Genomic DNA, 21,132 nt, shown 5'->3' with positions numbered 1-21,132 from the left:
ACAGAGAATCCAGATGATTCCGTTGTTAAATTGCTGCAGTCCAGTATTTTCTGTGTTGTCCTCTCATATTTTTTAGATCTCAGTTGTGGGCATTTTTAGCTGCTGTAGTCAGATGGAACTGCAGCTCAGGCAAAGCACTATGGATGATCGAGCCTTTAATTTAAAAACTCCTGTTTGCAAGTCCTGCTCTTCGAATTGCTTCCTGTTGCTTCCTGCTGAGAAATGTGACGAGAGCCCCTTAATTGGCACCGTGACAGCTTCTCCTTCAGATGGGGTGGTGGGGAGCTTTAAGTTACTGTATTTAGGGAAAATGACTACAGCAGAGGGACACACTTAAGACTGATTCTTTCACCATTAAGAATGGTTTTGTTAGTTCAGTCCTTCAAGAACTCACAGCGTGCAGTGGATAAGAAAGCCACATGTGTTGGATAGTTTTCAATGGGATTGCATTGTTCACGACTAAAACATTCTAAATCTTGCCTCTTACTGTTGTTTTAATTGCTACTGTCCCTGATTTAAATTCTACACTTTGTAACAGGGCCTGCAACAAAAAAGGTGGAACTTTAACCATATGAATGGTTAAACTACACCTTTAATAAGCTCTTGCTTTTATTCTTCTAAAGTAAAGAGGTTTGCTTTGTCTCACTTTTCCTTCCCCAGGACTCTGCAGAACAAGAATCTCCCCACCCTAACAAAGGCGATGTTCTTCAACTTACGAACCATTCTGCTTTCTGACCCAAGTAGAGCCAGCCAGCAGTGGAAAGAGGATGGTCTGTTTCACTTCTCCTACAGTACAATGTTCAGGTGAGCACAGCATACCTAAGCCCTTTCCTCGGATACAGGAAGGTGGCAGTGAGGTCTGCTCAGGGCCAGTATATATTTATTCGGACAGTTTGTATATCACTTAGTTGCCATCATCTCTAAGCGATGCACAAGAAACTCAGTATAATCAGTTAACATCATGAAGTCAGAATTAAATTAAGCTGCCTGCTGGAATAAAAAAGTATTCAGTGGGTGCTGGAAGTTCAACAGGTGTGGGGGGAGGGCTGTCTATCTCAACTAGAAAGGCATCTCATAAAACTGGGCTTGCAATACCAACCCAATGGCTCCTTGTGGATAGAAGCCATGTACTGTATCTGAACCATGGGCAACTACCAGTAGTGACTTGGCAGGGATATAAGGGATCAGGTGATTCCTATATCAGATACCCAGTGGCATCACTGGGTACCAGCGGGGGCTCCTAACTCAGCAGGGGACCCATTGCCAACCCTCTGCTTTTCTTCCTCCTTGCTCTTGCCTCCTGTTTTCCATTCATCACAAGGAAAGTGAACAGCAGAAGGAAGGGAGAGAAGGAGCACCAGCATCCATCGGACCTTGCCCTCTCCCTCTGGGTGAGTCTGCAAACTGGACCAGCCCATAGGGCGAGGGACAAGCAAATAGGCCAGTGAGGAAGAGGTGAGCCCACAGAGAGCATCTTGCCCAAAGGCCCCCGAAACATGGGTCTGCCCAAGAAAGGAAGCTTGGTCTTAATTCTTAAGCTTGGCCGCGGGATCACATTCATCCAGTGCTTTACCAGCTGCACTGGCTCCCGGTGGAGTACAGGATCAGGTTTAAGGTGCTGGTTTTGACCTTTAAAGCCCTCGTACCTACAGGACCGCCTCTCCTGGTATACCCCGCGGAGGACCTTAAGGTCCACAAACAACAATATTCTGGAGATCCCGAGCCATAAGGTGGCTAGATTGGCCTCTACTAGAGCCAGGGCCTTTTCAGTATTGGCCCCAACTTGGTGGAACGCTCTTTCACAGGAGACCAGGGCCCTGCGGGATTTGTCATCTTTCCACAGGGCCTGCAAGACAGAGCTGTTCCGCCTGGCCTTTGGGTTGGACTTAGTCTGACCCCTGTGTTTTCCTCCCTCATGGCTTGGATTTATGGACTACTTCAAATCAGGCTGCATTTTAAACTTAAATTTTAAATTTTAATACTGTATTTTAATCTGTATTTTAATCAATTGCTTTTTATGTTTTATTGTAATTTTATTGGTGTGAGCCGCCCTGAGCCCGGTTTTGACTGGAGAGGGCGGGGTATAAATAAAAATTTATTATTATTATTATTATTATTATTATTATTATTATTATTATTATTATGTGAAATCTGCAACGGTATGTCCTTAGGAATGAAATTGGCACACTTGATCTCCTTGTCTATCCTTCCACCATCCTGCAGGATGTGGAGAAGAATACACATTGAGTGCCTAAATAGAAGCTGGCCTTGTAGAACACCACTTTTTATGAGAAAGAAAACACAATTTCAATATCAAGTGGTCCTTTAGGCATGTATATTGGTATGTATCTAGCCAGGATCACACAGTGGAACATTTTCAGTTCAGAATCCAGCCTGTCGGGGAGAGTTTAAAGCACAGATGGGAAACTTGTGGCCTTCCAGCCATTTTTTGAATGATGTCACAACGTTGGCCATGGTGGCTGAGATTGATGGGAGTAAGAGTCTAATAGCATCTGGAAGTCCACAGTTTCCCCATCCTGCTGGCCCTCACTTTTTCACAAAAGTGATCAAGAGTTGTAACCCAAGGTGACTTTGCACTTGTGGAAGGGACTTCTGCTTCCACATTGTGGGACGCTGTTTTCAAAACAGATGGAAGCTGGTTTGAGGGAAGATGTGCCAGAGAACAGCATTTCTCCAGAAGCAAGAAGATTGTGGCTGATGTGTGTACTCACTGGAGCCTGAGTAAACAGCAATGTGTACACAGTCATAGTACACATTGTACACACCGTAGATGTGTCAATAGATTATGTAAGGGGAAGGGATTATACAGAACCCTCCCCCCTCATCAGAAGCAGCCCGTCTCCCAGCAGTCATGAGAGCGAGGGGTCTGAAGGGGTGAGTCAGGAAACGGAGAGGGAGTGCCAGGGCTCTGACAACATCAAAGAGCCCCTGTTCCATAGGCAGGAAGAGAGGGAGGCGGAAAGAGTGGACAGGAATAGGTCAGACAGAAGACCCGTCCCCCCAACACCGGAATTGCGGAGGAGGAGGAAAGGGAGGCGCTTCTCAGTTCCGAGGCTTTTATGCTGGTCCCGAACGCGGAAGGGGGTAGTGCAGGAATCTGACTGGAGCGGGTAGACATGAAATGAGCAATCCGTTCCACTGTAAATAATGTGCACCAATAAAAACGTCTGAAAGACAAGCATGTGAAAGGTCGTTACTCAAGAGTAGTCACAACAAACCCTGACAGATGAGGAGACTGATTATGAGAAAAAAGGGATGGAAGAGATACAACTCACGTTTTGGATATACTGAGCGTGAGACAAGCAAGAAGAATAGCAGAAAAGCAGACAGATATTTAATATCGATATGAATTTTCAAAAGGCACCCATAATGAGTTGAGGATGAAAAGGTTTGAATAGAGAGGTAGAGATGATAGCATTTCCATATAAGTGGTACTGAACGTCATTGTAATTAATACTTTTGTTCAAGATGACTGTGATATTTATATTGCAAGAAAATAAAAGTATTTTAAAGAGGATTTTTATTGTTTCCATCCCCGCTTGCCAGAGCTGGGTTCCTGACACTGTATGGCAATGAAGGCAAAGATTACGAGGATAGCAGGAATCAAGCTAAAGACCTGGCCTTCTCCCTGGAAATATACACTGAGTTTTATAAACTGGACCGCCTTTTGATGAAAGCTGCTCGCTCCATCTTGAGTGCAGGTTGGTGTGACTACACAAGAACAATCACTCCCCAAACTCTGGTGCTTGGTAAATTGGAAGTGGTGTGTGGCATGGCCTCCCAAAACAAAGCATTCCATCACCAAACCTGGAAATTCATCTCTCAGCCTTTGTAGGCAGAGCTAACGGGGGCTGCTTGAGGCACCAGACTTGGGGAGAGCTTATGGGACTCGAGAATTGTAGGAGGCTGCCCTGCCCCAGCATTTGCTGTTTGAGGTGGCTGCCTCAAACTGCCTAATGGTAGGGTCGGCTCTGCCCTATCCCCCAACACACCTTTATTTATGTAAATTTATTTTTGCATTTTAAAATTAAGTTATGCGCATTTGCATAAATGCATATGCCTATGTGTGCGCACATGCACGTGCACACATGCACACGAGCACACAGATCTCTAATGGATCTTGGACAGCCATAGGATTTCAGAACCGGAAGGTAATTTAAAAGCGATCTACTCCAACCTCCCTGCTTTGTGCAGGAATTTTGCAATAACAGAAACCTCTGCAGATGGGCCTGATGGGCCTCTTAGTTCACCTAGTAAATGCAAGGCCACCATATTATTATTATTATTATTATTATTATTATTATTATTATTATTATTATTATTATTAATACCCCACCCATCTGGCTGGGTTTCCCCAGCCACTCTGGGCGGCTTCCAACAGAAATTTTAAAATACACTAATTTCTTAAAGATTAAAAGCTTCCCTAAACAGGGCTGCCTTTAGATGTGCTCTAAAAGTCTGGTAGTTATTTTTCTTTTCGACATCTGGTGGGAGGGCGTTCCACAGGGTGGATGCCACTACCGAGAAGGCCCTCTGCCTGGTTCCCTGTAACTTGGCTTCTCGCAGCGAGGGAACCGCCAGAAGGCCCTCGGCACTGGACCTCAGTGTTTGGGCAGAGCGATGGAGGTGGAGACCACCTCCTAGGGAAACCTTTTATACTGTCAAAAAGCTCTTGTTATTAGGAGCTTTCTCCTCATGTTAAGCCCAAGTCTGCCTCCTTGCAATTTCCACCCATTTGTTTTGTCTTGCCCTATGGACTAAAAGAACACAATTCTGCACCATCGTCTAGATCTGGTGGCCCATCACAGTTAAGCTTTTTTGCTAAACCAGCAGAGCTTCCCTCACACTCCTTTTCCACCACTGCCAGAGCCATCTCTACCCTGGGAGCATTTTGGGTTAGCCCCTGTCTAAAAGGCTCATTCTCCTGGCTTCAGAGTTTTGGCAGCTGCGCCTGCGCCTACTGCTGCTCAACTAACCAGATGTTCCCAGTTGCAAAAAAAGCCCATAACACTGCTGCATAAATGTGATCTGAAAGTAACAGAACTGTAGCTTCTGAGAAGGACCAGACTACAGGCAATGTGTGGCGAGCAGCTACGCCCATGCAATGTTAACAGTAACTTAATGTACAGAGTCGAAACAAAAAATAATAATAAAAGATCCTTCCAGTAGCACCTTAGAGACCAACTAAGTTTGTCATAGGTATGAGCTTTCGTGTGCATGCACGCTTCTTCAGATGTACAGAGGCTATTGTGGGCAGTAGATGGTGCTATTGTGCAACTTTTTGGGTCCCTTTGCCTTTCAGGGAGTTGTGGTTTGCTTGTTTTTAAACGAATAGATAGATCTGGTTACCCCAGGGGTCAGCAGACTTTTCCACTGTCCCTCAGACTTTGTGGAGGGCCGGACTATATATTTTTTTGGGGGGGGGGGAGAATGAATTCCTATGCCCCACAAATAACCCAGAGATGCATTTTAAATAAAAGGACACATTCTACTCATGTAAAAACACGCTGATTCCTGGACCGTCCACGGGTCGGATTTAGAAGGCAATTGGGCCAAATCCAGCCCCCGGGCCTTAGTTTGCCTACCCATGGGTTACCCATTAGAATGATACTTGCAGAATAGTGGGAAAATAACAAGGACTACTCCTCAAACAGTGGAAACCTCCATGGCAGCAGAGTTCCACCACTGGCATAGCCCAGCAGAGGGACCACCACCTAATCCTAACCCCGCTCTCCCAATAGTGCTTATCATGGGGTTAGGATTCTGCTCTTAGTGCTGTACACATATCAAAAGATAAGACAGTCCTTGTCTACAGACTTACAGTCTAGTAGACATGATTCGAAAGGAAAGGGGAACGGGGAGGGAAGAGGAATGCAAGTATCCGAACAGTTCCTCCTCCTCTAGCTGGTTGATGGGACCCAACTAGTCCTTACCATGCCATTATACACCTCCTGGGAGGCAAAGGTTTCAGTGACAAAGACCAGAGTGTGCTTCCCTTTATCTCTGCAATCGCAGGGTACTGCTTAGAGTTCTCCTGGATTCAAATTCTTGCTCCGCTATGAATATCACTTGGTGGCATTGGAGAATTTTTCAGTATACCTACTGATCTATGAAATCATTTGTGTCCCACCTTTCATTCCTAACAAGACGGCTAACAATTAAAATTGGAATTAATGCTTATAATGCAATATCATCTAAACTAAGGCAATCTGAGATAATACCTATCACACAGGGTTGTTGTCCGGATAAAATGAGAAGGCTGTTCTGACCTCTTGTGGGGGGGGGAGGTATATTAGTGCAATCACAATAATACAACATCCATATTGGTGCCACTGGCTTTTCTATGTGCAGCGGAAAAGAAGGAAATCAACAGCATTAGGAAGCACCTCTGGAAGTTACTATCTGTGAGGAGACTGGATTGCAGAGCTAACCGAAGCGTTTGGCTAGACAGCTACAAACAGCACTTGGTGGACCTTGGAGTAGATGAAGATATGCAGACAAGGGCAATGTTGTTGCAGCTCTGGAGTACTCAGGTAGGAAATGCCACCATCCCACTTCCTCAATCAACACTTTTCTTTTGGAGTTTAAACAGTAGGCCTGACTCTCCACTTCCAAACTTCCATGTGACCTCAATTTTTTTAAAAAATCATGAATGGGTGAAGTTAGGAACATGTAACATTTTAATATAAAGGCCTATCATTAATGTAAATGTAGCAAGTGAATGTGATTGCTGCATTCGTATATAGGTTCTCTGATATTTACTAATGCATGTGTGCATTTGCCAAAGAGCTATCAGTGTTTTGACAGTGACAATTTGCTTCACAAGAGGGACTTGTTTCACAAGGTTTGCATGCAGAAGGTCTCAGGTTCAATCCTGGCATCTCCAGTTAGGACTGAGGAGGTCACTTAAAATAATACCGACCGAGAACAAGAAGTATAACAATGTGATAACATAATCTTGTATATAAACAGTAGAATGTATCATTTGATGTAATAAACCAGAAATGGTAGTTGAAAGAAGTCAACAGGGAAGGGGGAAATTGGAAAATGTATGTTTAACAATGATATTGGATATTTGTTTTGAGAAAAGAAAATTAATAAAAAAATATTTTTAATAATAATAATAATAATACAGACCAACAGGATAGCTCAGCTGGTTAAAGCATCTTGCTGATAATGCCAAGGTTGCAGGTTTGAGCCCCATAGGGAAAAGCTGCATATTCCTGCATTGCAGGGGTTTGGATTAAATGATCCTCAGCTCTATGATTCTATTACCTTGATGGGCTAAAGACTGACTTGGTATAAAACCGTTTGTCTATTCCTAGGGGAGTATCAGTAGTGGCAGAAGAACATTGTATTTAGGAGCTCCTAATCAGTTTCCAGCACACTCTGAAAACCACTGCATGCAGCTTGCTTGCTTTTCTGCTTCTTCCACCTGTAACCCCCCCCCCACACACACATACATTCCACACGCATTAGTGCATCCGCCCCAAATGACATTGCTCTCTGCAGTTTCCCTACAGCTTCCCTAGCAGATGACAGGAATCTTCTGGAACGCAGTCTCCAAGGAGGCAGAAGAGACTTTATTCCACCACCACCCCGAAAAGCACGAATAAACGCATTTGCTTGCAACATGAAAGATTAAAAACCTTGCGCACTTTGTCCCCTCCTTTAAATGCCTGCACTTTAATTAAAAGAGCAGTCGCCCTCTTTGAAAAGTTGTGCGGAATAAACTTGCACCATCCTCTCCAAAAACAGAATGAATTATGTATGCCCTGCGCTCCTCTCTGTTAGGTTTAATGCACCGTAGATGCACTTGCTATCAGCAATGGTGCTATATTGCATTTCACTTAATCATCACAATTTTAAAAAGAAAAGCAGAGGAAAAGTACACAAAGCCTGGCCCGTCAGATTTTTATTTTTTTTACCCTTGATTTTCCATGGAGTGTATTTTCCAGATTCTAAAATAGATGTGCCATTCTGGGTGCAAAGGGGCATGTGGGAAACTTTCCTATGCAAAAGACAACCTGGTTCTATCATTAGGGAACTTTGAAACCCTATTCAAAAGTTCACCTGCTACAGGATTAGGATTGTGCATGGAGGAGAATGGAGATGAGCTCATCAGCCCCATCCTTTTATGTCACCTCTTGATCTCTCAGATCCATAAATTCCCATGGCTTGGGAACTGAACTCCTTTGGCAAGCAACCTTCGCTGCTTGTGTCAGCTCTCCGCACATTTTGAAAGCCTGGAAGACCAGGGTTCTAGATTGTACAGTTCATGTGTACAGCAGGCTCCCTGCTACAGTAATTCAGCCCCAGACATATGGAGGGCTATGGAGTCAAGTGACGAGAACATGATGGAGGGGGCATGTTCAAGCTAGACGCTAAAAACTCGAGCGGAGCTGGAACTGTCCCTTGCATGATTCCAGTTACATGGAGGAGAGGTACTTCCAAAGAGGGCTTGAGTTCTCAGCTGTCCATGTTGCACTGATGGTCAAAATCCCACTCCAGGTTCAACACATTTAGGAAGGGGGCTTAACATTGTAAATGGGCCATGGGGGTAAGGGGGGAGGTCTGCCCCTGGTGCGATCCAGGGGGGTGACATCGCCCCAGGATGCATGCCCCTTGCCACACACACCCCCCGACATGTGCCACACACCCTAGGACGCATGCCACACCCCCTGGGATATGCACTAGCCACACCCTCAGATGCAGTACACCACCCCCAGTGCCGGAGCAGGTAGCTTTGTCACTGCCTGGAATTGAAGCTGGGACCTTTTGCGTTCAACTTTCCTGGCACTTTTTCTCCATATGGCCATTGGCTACAGCAAGCTTAATGATGTGTATGTATACAAGCCAACCTCATAAGCTAGGTCTAAACAAACCACAAGACCAGAGCAAAAGCTGTGAGATTTAGGGAAAATGGGGGGGGGGCAAATATCTCACTTCCCCCCTTTTTTAAATCCCTTTTGCTTTGTTCAGCCTTTAGAGAGCAGTATAGCCATTCTTTTACAGCTCGTTCCTGTAGTTCAGATTGCTAGAAGCCTTGTTTTTGAACAAGAAGTGAGATGTAGGAATTGTATAGAGAGAAAGGGATGTACTGTGGCTCAGCAAAAGGACACACACCATGCACGCAAAAGGTCTCGCGTTTCATCTCTGGTAAGGGATGTGAGAAGGCAGTGGTTTCTGTTCCTACCTGTACTCATTACAATCTGTTCTGCTTCTATTCTGCAGCACTCTGGTTTTCACCAAATACTACATTATACACCATGCTGTCTGCTATGGCTGAATTTATGTCATGATTTCTGTTACCATTATCACCACCATGCTTGGTTCGGGTGCATGAGCTCTGGCACACCGAAACCCCGAGGAAAACTTACATAATTTGCATATTTATGAAACCTTCCTAACTTATATTCATTGCAATGTAAGGGAGGTAGATTGAGATGCAAAGTTATTTCCCCCACACACACACTCCATCCAAACTCCCTCCAGCATAGTCAATTGGGGGTTGAGATTGACCTGCAACTGGTGCCCACTGATTTCAACAGGTCTGCTCTAAGTATGACATGAATACAAGCCTTCATGTTCTGCTTCCGGCTTTGATTCAGCTATATGCCCAAATTCACACAGCTTGTCCAGGCTCCTCCTGTTATTGTCTTCCTGATAAAAGAATTGTCAGATGCTTCGAGTTTCTGAAGGAGCCGATTAGGTCTGGGAATACTACCATTAATAATTCTTCTTCTTCTTTGGCAATCACTCGTAGCTGAGTAAGATTGTCTTCCATAAACACGGTTTTAACAATGGGTCCGTAAGTGACTGTGGAGGCCAATTCTGGATCCACACGTCCATCCACAGTGGGGACATTGGTTTTCAGGCGGGAGTTGATCACGGTGTGGATTTGCCAAGCATGCCTTCCTCTTACCACATTTCTCCCTTGCGTCCTGAGATCGAGTTTCTTCAAAGCCCATGACACCTTTGGTAAAGGCTGCTCTCCAACTGGAGCACTCGTAGGCCAGTGTTTCCCAGTTGTCAGTGATTAATAACGCACAAGTGTTTGAAAGGTATTTATCAGCCTTTCAGAGCAATCCTTCAAGAGCCGTCCTCTTGTTAATTTACTTTCATGTTATGGGTGCAATTGGTGTTCTTTACGAATGAAAATGATATTTACAGCAACTTGTGTTTTGTTCCCATATGTTGTTGTAAGATGCTTTATTGATTCATGAGTTGTTGTTGTTGTTGTTGTTGTTGACAATGTTGTTGTTGTGTTTATTTTTAGAGTAATGCAGGGCCTGCAGTTTTTTGGCTTCTCCTGTTTCTTTTAAAATACCCTTCAGCCATGGCAGCAGTTCAAGGTGAAATGGAAGGAATCTTTCGAAGTAGAAGACAAAAAATTGGACAAATGCCTGGAATCAGCCAAGAGATTTTAGACTGCACACCCATTTTTGGTTAGTAATCTCACATTTGGAGCCGGCCTCAGGCAATTTTATACCTTCCATGAAACTTTTTTTTAAACAAACATTTTATTTATTATTACACATATATCCTGCCTTTGCTCCAGAGAGCAAGGTAGCATATATGGTTCTCCCCATCCCCATTTTTTTTTTGCCTGAACAATCCTGTGAGGTAGGTTAGGCTGAGAAATGGTGTCTGGGTCTAGGTCACCCAGTGAGTTTCATGGAGAAGTGTGGATTTTAACTCTAGTCTCCCAGGTCCTAGCCCGACACCCTAACCACTAGACCACACTAGCTCACAGCAGTACCACTGGCTCCTGGAGTCCCTGCATCCATCCCATGCGCCTCTTTGGCATCCAATTTCCCTTCACATATGGACCCAGGACCACCAGATTCTCTACTGTCCCTACATTTCTGTGGTCTGCGTTGTGGTCTGTTTCCAGATACCACTATTATGGTTATAGCTGTCTTCATGTGGCCCAGTTATTCAGTCTTTCTGAATCTGTGCAGAGCCGGCCCTATCATTAGGAAGAGTAAGGCAATCATCATTGGGGCAGGGCCTAGATACTTAAAGCAGGATCCCTGCTTCAGACCTTTAGCCTCAACATGTGGTCATGAGGGGGCATAATGATGGGGGCAAGGAAAGCATCTCCCCCTCAGATAACTTTAATCACCTGAGGAGAGAACAACTGAAGCGGCCTAATATCTGCACTTCTGTGCAGGAAACGGTACATAACTCTCATATGATGGCACTTGCTCAAGTATTCCATTACATGTGTCCTGTTTCAGTCATGCTGGGAACCTACAGGGAACTGAACAAGACTTGGAAGGACTGGTTTTGAATGGGAAAACATCAGAAGCTGGTGTTACCATTAAACTTTACAGGACCTTGGACAGGTCCTAGGCACCCATGAATTACTTTAACAATGCTAACATAACCAACTGAGGTCCTAAGTCATGGTGGTGGCCTCTTCAGTGCTTGGGCAGAACCCTGGTTTGAGAACTCTGGCATTCTTCTGGTACGATTTGTATCTTCTCATCCAAGGGATTAGAGGACTTGGGGTCCATGGCGAGTCAGTGGAGCTCCTCATTGGAGGAGCCTGAAACTACTTCGGGGATAGAGTCAGACATCACACCTCCCTATGCTGGGTGATCCATGGAGTGTTATTAATTGCTGGGCCTCAGGCTCACTTGGGAAGTGCAGGGTCCCTGAGGAAGACTCATATCTGTGGAATCCTCAGTCAATATCTGAAGTGCAATAAGTTGGCTGGCACTTAATACCTCTTTCACTCACTCTCACTCCCCTAAATTTCTCTGAAATGCACATCTAAATTGCTGCTGAGCCTCCCCTGCAACATTTATGTGAATGTGTGGCTATTCTTATTGTGTAGTTGTAAAGGGAAGAGAAATACTTCTTCATTTGTTGTTGTTGTTTAGTCGTTTAGTCGTGTCCGACTCTTTGTTGACCCCATGGCCCAGAGCACGCCAGGCACTCCTGTCTTCCACTGCCTCCCGCAGCTTGGTCAAACTCATGTTAGTAGCTTCGAGAAAAATTTCCAACTATCTCGTCCTCTGTCATCCCCTTCTCCTTGTGCCCTCCATATTTCCCAGTATCAGGGTTATTTCCCAGCATCAGGGTCTTTTCCAGGGAGTCTTCTCATGAGGTGGCCAAAGTATTGGAGCCTCAGCTTCAGGATCTGTCCTTCCAGTGAGCACTCAGGGCTGATTTCCTTCAGAATGGATAGGTTTGATCTCCTTGCAGCCCATGGGAATTCTTCATTCGCATCTGCCGAATGTAGGACTCCAACATGCGCTTATATAATCATTGCACAAGCGCCCGATTCAACATCAAATTTATTTGCGTCTCTCAAGAGAAGTAAGGTTGTGCCTAATGTTCATGGGTGAATATTTCTGGCATACAAAGGTCGCATTCTACACCACCCCCTCCCAAATCTTTACCTTTTCAGATTGGTTCACTGTCCCTCTGTGGAGCTGCTTCGGCACCATTTTTTAAAATCCTCATTCTTGTTGGCTGCCTGATCCAGCCAGTCAAGGAGCACAAAGCCAGCGTGATCACAGTACCACATAACCAATCAGGGCTGGCTACGTGATGATGTCATCAATCCAACTAGAGTGGCAGCCATGCCTCCTGCCCTCCCTTTGAATGGGCAAGAGTCATTGTCATATTTTGCAGGGCCTCCCAAGCTATCACAAAGTCCCTTCACCCACATTTCATCTCATTGGGCAATGGAGGAATGCCCAAATTTCCTTGTTGGCTTTTGGAGGAACACTCAGATAATTAAGGTGTCAATTTACGCAGCATTTCTAACTGATGATGGACTTTAAAATCCCTAGTTTAGTCATCTCTTCCCTCCCAAATGTGGAGAAAAAGTGGTGCAGTGTTGCCAACTTTGTGATCAGAACTGAGAAATCTAAAAGACAACAAGGTACCCCTAGACCACCATGTCCTTTCATTAGATGACTCCTTAGGCACAAGGAGTATTTTAAGTCACTACGTCTTGTTCCAAGCACTGCAACTCCTACATTTGCACCATAGTGCCTTTGCCACCGACCATGTTTCCTTAAAGAGGAATGTTCATTAACTCTGTTCAAAACTGCTATTAAAACAGGGTTGATTTGTCCCGGCAGTGACACATTTTCACACCATTCTTCCTGCTAAAGATCAGCATATGCCGTTTAAGGACCTTTTTCGGCTGCTAGGGAAGATGGGCAATAAACCTGTTCAAACCAAGAATGCTCAAGGAGGCTAAGACTCTAAGTACTAAGCACAACTGCTTGGAAGTAATTGTGCCATGGCCAAACAAAAAACAATAAAAGCTCCGAAACTGCATTGCTCCAGACTGCTGGTGGGGACTGCGTGACCGAATGCCCCTTTGAAAGAAAAATCCTTATGCAAACCAGCAGATCCACACTATACACTTAAAGCATATTCCATGCACAAAGTAGATCTCCCAGTATTCCCAGTATTTTTGAGGGGAGGAAGCCACTTGCTTTAAATGTGTGTTGAATAGCCTTTTAATGTATGGTGTAGATCTGCCCATAGAAAAGTATGTAGTTTATTGGTGAGAAAAATCCTAGCCTAGCTTTCACCCTGTCATGAAGTTTTCTATTCATTCATTCATTCATTCATTTATAAAGGGTCATTCCATTCTTTCCCAGCTAGAAATTGTAGCGGTCTAGTTTAGGAACTTTTTGATCTTGCTATAAACTAGTTTTTCTAAACAGCCTCTGAATTCTGGTTCCACAGGGAGCTCAAAGAGATATGGATTGTTTTCCCCACTTTAATTTTATCCTCACAACATCCATGTGAGATAGGTCACCCAGCAAATTTCATGGCTGTGTAGGGAATTAAAACCTGAGCCACATGGCTCCAGTCTTTACTTTCTGACAGTGACCCCATACTGGCCTCCCACACTGTTAAAGAACACAAATCTGTGTTGTGAAATAATTGGAGGGAGTTCTTAAGTCTTTGAGATGTAGGTATGAGGTATGAATGGTCATAGTGCTGTGAGATAAGTATAGTACAATATATGTGCATTACTACCGGTAGTAGTAATTACACACACACACACACACACACACACACACACACACCATTTTCAGCCATCAAGATGGATTTAAGGGTAGAACACTAGAAATCCACTAGAAATCTAATGTCATGAAACAGAATATCTTTCAAACAAACAATAAAACTTAGGCTATTTATGTTATTTGGTATGGTGTATTAAAATGTGGCAATGTACTGTTATGCTATAAACTGTAAGGAATGGGATGGTGGTTTTATAAAGAAATGGAGGGGAATAGCACACACCTGCTGTTTGCACTTAATGTATTTGCAGCAGGAAACCTTGGTGTAACCATGATGTACCTCTGGCAAATGTAAGGAATAGCAAATGTAAGGAATCTAATGGACTGGCAAATGTAATAGAAGGAATCTAAGGAACAGAAGAGGGATGCGGGTGGCACTGTGGGTTAAACCACTGAGCCTAGGGCTTGCCAATCAGAAAGTCAGTGGTTCGAATCCCCATGACGGGGTGAGCTCCCGTTGTTCGGTCCCAGCTCCTGCCCACCTAGCAATTCGAAAGCACATCAAGTTGCAAGTAGAAAAATAGGTACCACTCCGTCGGGAAGGTAAATGGCATTTCCGTGCACTGCTCTGGTTCGCCAGAAGCTGCTTAGTAATGCTGGCCATATGACCTGGAAGCTGTCTGTGGACAAATGCTGGCTTGCTCGGCCTATAGAGTGAGAGGAGCACGCAACCCCAGAGTCGTCTGCGACTGGACCTAACGGTCAGGGGTACCTTCACCTTTACCTTTAAAGAACAGAGGAGGTTGCTTTATACTAAGTCAAGACCCTTCCTCCATCTAGCTCAGTAATACACTGACTGGTAGTGGCAATCCCAGATTTCAGACAGAGGGTCTTTTCCCCAGCCCCACGAGGAAATGCCCATGATTGAACCCAATACTTTCTGCATGCAAAGCATGTTCTGTACCATTGAGCCACAGCTGCAAGGCTCTTCCTTTTTCACTGCCAGGAAAAAAAACAGGACTAGACTCCTTATCGCTTTTCCTTTGCTGCCAGTTCAGTTTCTCAGGAAAGAGTAGGCAATCTTGCATTTCCTAAAGGATATCTCATGGTGGAATTTTCTTAAGTGAATTTGCAGTGTTAGAAAAGTGAGCCATCTCCTTGGCACACAGAGATAAAGGCAGCTGCTCCTACCTTTGCTCTTTTGCATGTTTATTGGATGCAGTAATTCCCCCTCCCCTTTGCTTCTCCCATTTGTACAGACAGCGCATTGAATGAAACGCTACGTTTGACAGCAGCTCCTTTCATCACCAGAGAGGTCCTTCAAGACATGCGCCTGAAACTGGCAGATGGCAGGGAGTACAGCCTGAGAAAAGGAGATAGGCTTTGCCTCTTTCCATTTATAAGCCCTCAAATGGACCCTGAAATTTATGAGGAGCCAGAGGTAAAGCTGCACCATTCCGAATCATGTTCCTCCTGACAGTTTCCTCCACAGATTCCTTTCACTGTGTGGCTTTTTTAAATCCACTGGGCCAAGTACTGTGACAATGCCATGTGCAGCATCCTTGAGACCACAAGAAGATCCTGATGGCTCTGGCCAATGGCCCATCTAATCCATCATCCTCTTCTTACATTGGCTCACCAGTTGCTTACGGGGAAGCCAACAAGCAGGACCCGAGCACAGCAGCACCCTCTCCACTGGTGATTCCCAGTACAGCAACTGATATTCAGAGGCACACTGCCTCAAATGATGAAGGTAGAACAGAAACTTCATGGCTAGTAACCGCTGAAAGCCTTAACATCCATGATTCTGCCTAATCCTCTTTCAAAGCCATGCAAGCTGGTGGTCATCATTCTATCTTCTGCAAGTGAATTGCACAGTTTAGCTGCCTGCTGTGTGAATAAGGGAATCTATCAGCTTTCTTGGAGGAACCCCAAGATCTGGTATTATGACAGAGGGAGTAAATGTTTTCCTCTATCCACTTTCCCCACGCCTTGCATAGTTTTAACCACCTGCATCATGCCTCCTCTTAATTCCATTTTCTTTAAACTAAAAAGCCCCGAATGCAGCAACCTTGCAACCATTCCTCAGCGGGGGATGGCTTCATCTCCTTGATGGTTCTCATTTCTCCTGCAGCCTGACATGGGCATAAACCCCATGCCAACATGTCAAAACAGCACAATAATGACAGTGTCACAATCCCATGCCTTTCTGGGGAGGATTGTGTGTGTTTCAGTATTCTTAACGCCATGCTAGCATACAAACTGGTACTGCTACCAGTTTCTCAAGGATTTCCATTTTCTTCTAAAAGGAACAAGATAGGTTTGAAAGCGCTTGTTGACATCTCAAAGGGGAGGGAGGTACAATTTCCAGTGATAAGGAAAGGCAGTTTGGATGCTCAGCAGACTTATTGCCCCACCAAAGACTAGCTGAACCAGAAGGAATGCTTCATCCTGCACCTAATGACCTTAAGTCATTAGGTGGGTAGGCAAACTAAGGCCCGGGGGCCAGATCCAGCCCAAATGCGTTCTCAATCTGGCCCGTGGAAGGTCCGGGAAGCAGCGTGTTTTTACATGAGTAGAATGTGTCCTTTTATTTAAAATGCATCTCTGGGTTATTTGTGGGGCATAGGAATTCGTTCCCCCCCCAAAAAAAAATAGTCCGGCCCCCCACAAGGTCTAAGGGACAGTGGACCGGCCCCCAGCTGAAAAGGTTTGCTGACCCCTGCAGCTTATGCCATGTTAGCTTATGGAATTCACTTCAACAGGACGTGGTGATTGCCACCAATTTAGGTTATTTTAAAAGGCAACTTTTAAAACCATAAAGAAGGCTGATCGCCGAAGAATTGAAGCTTTTGAATTATGGTGCTGGAGGAGACTCTTGAGAGTCCCATGGACTGCAAGAAGATCAAACCTATCCATTCTGAAGGAAATCAGCCCTGAGTGCATGGGCGTACCCAGGATCAAAACTAGGGGGGGGCAAGGGGAGGGGCCAAGGCACGGAAGGGGAGGGGCCACAAAGTGGGCGGGAACGGCGAACTCGCGCTCCGCCGGGCTGTGCCCCTCCCTAGAAGCAGGGCTGGTGGGCGGAGGCGGAGCCCAGCCCAGCGGAGCGCGAGTTCGGCGTTCCCGCCCACTGCGCCGCGCTCCCTGGTTCCCCGCCGCGCTTGGCCTTGCCTGAGGGCGCGCCGGGGAGCTGGAGGGAGGGTGCGGCGTGGCGGGGCGGGAATGGCGAACTCGCGCTCCGCCGGGCTGTGCTCCGCCTCTGCCCACCAGCCCTGCTTCTAGAGTAGGGCAGCTGCCCTAACTTGCCCCGTGGTGGGTACGCCCTTGCCTGAGTGCTCACTGGAAGGACAGATCCTGAAGCTGAGGCTCCAATACTTTGGCCACCTCATGAGAAGAGAAGACTCCCTGGAAAAGACCCTGATGTTGGGAAAGATGGAGGGCACAAGGAGAAGGGGACGACAGAAGACGAGATGGTTGGACAGTGTTCTCGAAGCTACCAACATGAGTTTGACCAAACTGCGGGAGGCAGTGCAAGACAGGAGTGCCTGGCGTGCTCTGGTCCATGGGGTCACGAAGAGTCAGACACAACTAAATGACTAAACAACAACAACAAAAGGCAACGGGGGGGGGGAAGGGAGGCAAATTGATGGAAGATCATGCTTCCAGTGGATGCTTCTGAATATCAGTTGCTGGGGAACAACAGGAGGAGAATTACCCTCATGTCGTGCATGAGGGTTTCCCAGGGCATCTGGCTGGCCATTATAAGGAAAATGGATGCTAGACAAGACGGCATCTTGGATATGATCTAGCAGGGCTCCTCTTGTGTCCTTAAGCACATTCTATATGAAATGTGTTGCTTGACAGGAGTGCCGAGGCAGACAGAGAAAAACAGACTGCCCTTTTGCAATTCATCATTTGGACATACTGATCTCACTAATCTCTCATCCTGCCATGTGAAATAGTGGAGAGCAACAGAGAGAGGGCAAAAGTTCCCATGGCTTGTGGATGTCGCATACACTGTATCAGCTTGGCTGGCAATGGCGAAATCCTCCATCCGTAAGTGCCTGAGCTGTTACTGTCAACACCGATCTGGCTCACCTGTTCCACCCTCGGTAGCGCTCCCAGAATTACTCTTGTGATAGAAATCTTAATGGATCTACACAGCCATTGCAGGTTGGATATTAGATATGCCAACAAGCCATGATTTCTTGTATCCAAATCACAAAGAGCCGATGGTTCACATAAACATATGGACACCCTGTGTTTTTCCTACACCTGATTATTCTGTCTTTGGTGACTGGCTGCTGAATGGGTGAACTGATTTGATTGGGGGGAAAGATGGCGTTGGGTGATGAGAAAATTTCCATCTGTGATGTTAGATCTGAAGTGGCTCATTCACACACACAGCATCTGTTGGTTTTACAGTCATGTGTGAACCTGCTCAGGTAATACGTGTCCCTCAAAAAATTGGCTCTCAGGACCAATTCCAGGAGTAAAAATAATAACTCTCTGGATGTAAAAATAGAATGATGTAATCCAGGAGTTCCCAAACTGTGGATCTTGGACCACTAGTGGTCTACGAGATTTATTTAGGTGGTCCATGGCATATCTGAGTTACATATTCATACCAATTTTAATTTTATTTTTATTGCTTCTTTTACAATTACACTGGCTGCAACAGGCAAAAAAATAATGAATGGTCTGCCAAGACCATCAGTAATTTTCAAATGGTCCGAGGGTTGGGGGGCAAACTTCAGGAACCACTGATGTAAAGAGTGCTAAGTGCAGACCAGAATTGATGAGTGGAATTCCTTTTTGGCTGTTGCTGTGACAACCTAAGGCACTTCTTTAATATATCAATGAGTTTCTCCTTCTCTGTCTTCCTACCTCCCTTGCACCAGCACCATGTTAATTTTCTCTTTGTTAACAAAGAATCAAACTGGGATTGCTTCCTCTTATGAACAGCCTCCCAGGGACCATTATGGCAGAAACGATGCTGATATTATTGTAACTCAAGTCTCATTAAATTATTGTTTGTAAGGTTGCACGAGGCTCACCTGCCTCTCAATTAGCAAGTAAATTCCTGTGTTCTATTTCAGGATCCAGAAACAAAACAAAAAAACCCAACAACATGTTATAAAGTATTTCTTAAAATGCTCCTCAATGCCTTACATGACAGATTTAATTTGGAGCAACCAGAGACTCTCTGAGTAAGCTTAGAAAAAAGTAAGGTTGTTAACCTGAATCGCAATTAAATGTTCTGCTTTTACCACATTAAGCTTCCAGGCATCTATGATTTGAGAGCAAACATCTTTCAGCTCCCCAGGCATTTCCATCCCCTGCTAAAGGATCCAGATGTGGATTTTGTAGAGGAGAAGGAAATGGTCCTAAATGCCTAAAGCATTGCCAAGGTGGCACTGTAGCCATCAGATGGGAGACTGGTGCTGTGGGCTGACTGGAAGGGTGTAGAGGAGGTTCTGGCTTTGAAATGTTGTTCCATTCCACTCCCAAGGACAGCCAAAGAGACTTAGATTGAGCATCAATACAATCAACAGCCAATTCTAAATGCTCTTCCTCCTTTGCCATAGAGTGGGCCTCAGGCAGACAACTGGCTAGAAGAAAGCAATGCATCAAAGATTCTTTTACTTCCATCTGCCCCAAGGAAACCCCCATTAATTTTAAAAGAGTTTGTGGAGGAGAGCTTACTGTGGATTTCCCCCCGTGTTGCCACTCTAAGTTTCCTCTTGTATCTTGTGACTGAAAAGGGTGCAACGGGGTAGCCAATATGATGTTCTCCAGGTGTTGTTGGACATCAGCACCAGCCAGCAAGGGATTGTGGGAGTTGTTGTCCAATGACATCTGAAGAACACCGCACAGGCTATCTCTAGTTTACAAACCAAGGATGGTCATGTAAACAATGTGCCTTGCCACAGGAACTTTTATCTTTTATTATTGTTGCCATATATCTATCTCTGTCTCTGTCTCTGTCTGTCTCTATCTCGGTAAAGGGACCCCTGACCATTAGGTCCAGTTGCGGACGACTCTGGGGTTGCGGCATTTATCTTGCTTTATTGGCTGAGGGAGCCAGCGTACAGCTTCCAGGTCATGTGGCCAGCATGACTAAGCCACTTCTGGCGAACCAGAGCAACACACAGGAATTCCATTTACCTTCCCGCCAGATAAATTTACCTATTTATCTACTTGCACTTTGATGTGCTTTTGAACTGCTAGGTTGGCAGGAGCTGGGACCGAGCAACGGGAGCTCACCCTGTCGCAGGGATTTGAACCACCGACATTCTGATCAGCAAGCCCTAGGCTCTGTGGTTTAACCCACAGCGCCACCCACTGTGTGCATATATATAATCTATATCTATATCTTCCAAACAGATTCCTGCCCATGACTCAAAATACTTGCGCTCTGCATTTGTAATGTTTCCTAAAAGAAACATTTGCTCACTTTGAACCTCTTCTTTTTTCAGAAATTCAGATATGACCGATTCCTCAATTCGGATGGCACAGAAAAAACAGATTTCTATAAAGGAGGGAAAAGCCTCAAGTATTACTCCATGCCATGGGGAGCGGGAATAAATGTCTGTATTGGAAAGTTCCTTGCAGTCAATAGCATCAAACAGTGAGTGAATTTGTCATGTTGATATAATGACCGCCTCTCGCAATAATTTCGATCGTAAGAAGCTAACGCTGGCTTGTAACAGAAAATGACAGCATGGCGTTTACTCAGAAGTAACTCCCACAATGGTTGATAGGGATTACTCCCTAGTAAGTCGCATTGCAGCCCAGCACTGGCCATGGGGACCAGATCAACATCTGAAGAACCACAGGTTCCATATCCCTGGCCTGTCTGAAACGCTGGAAAGTTAGTTGGTGTAGACTTGCCTGGTCTTCAACCTGGTGCCCCCTGGATCTTTGGACTACAAGTTCCATTATTGCTGGCAATTGGTTATGCTGGCTGGGGCTGATGGGGATTGGAGTCCAACAACATTTGGAGGGCTCCAGGTTGGTGAAGGCTGGTGTAGACAGTATTGAGATGGACCAATATGGCAGCTTCCTATCCCATACAGGATTCCCAGTCACATGGAAGGGGCCC

At 45.3% G+C, this 21,132-nt stretch overlaps 1 protein-coding gene across 3 annotated transcripts in view; it reads left to right on the top strand.

Annotated features, from left to right (window-relative positions):
* PTGIS (prostaglandin I2 synthase) overlaps positions 1–21,132 on the top strand; it is a 51,120-nt gene that overhangs the window by 22,777 nt on the left and 7,211 nt on the right. For all 3 annotated transcript variants that reach the window (XM_035123856.3, XM_088674618.1, XM_088674617.1), the window contains exons 4-9: positions 661–804; positions 3,568–3,722; positions 6,373–6,554; positions 10,301–10,469; positions 15,284–15,465; positions 20,507–20,658. In XM_035123856.3, coding sequence (XP_034979747.3) covers positions 661–804; positions 3,568–3,722; positions 6,373–6,554; positions 10,301–10,469; positions 15,284–15,465; positions 20,507–20,658 — 984 coding nt within the window. The remainder of the gene's footprint in view (positions 1–660; positions 805–3,567; positions 3,723–6,372; positions 6,555–10,300; positions 10,470–15,283; positions 15,466–20,506; positions 20,659–21,132) is intronic.

The sequence above is a fragment of the Zootoca vivipara genome, chromosome 7 (assembly GCF_965207765.1).
Source record: "Zootoca vivipara chromosome 7, rZooViv2.hap1.1, whole genome shotgun sequence".
Classification (NCBI taxonomy): Eukaryota; Metazoa; Chordata; class Lepidosauria; order Squamata; family Lacertidae; genus Zootoca; species Zootoca vivipara.
Note: the sequence above shows the minus strand (reverse complement) of the source record. Positions and strands in the feature narration are given on the sequence as shown.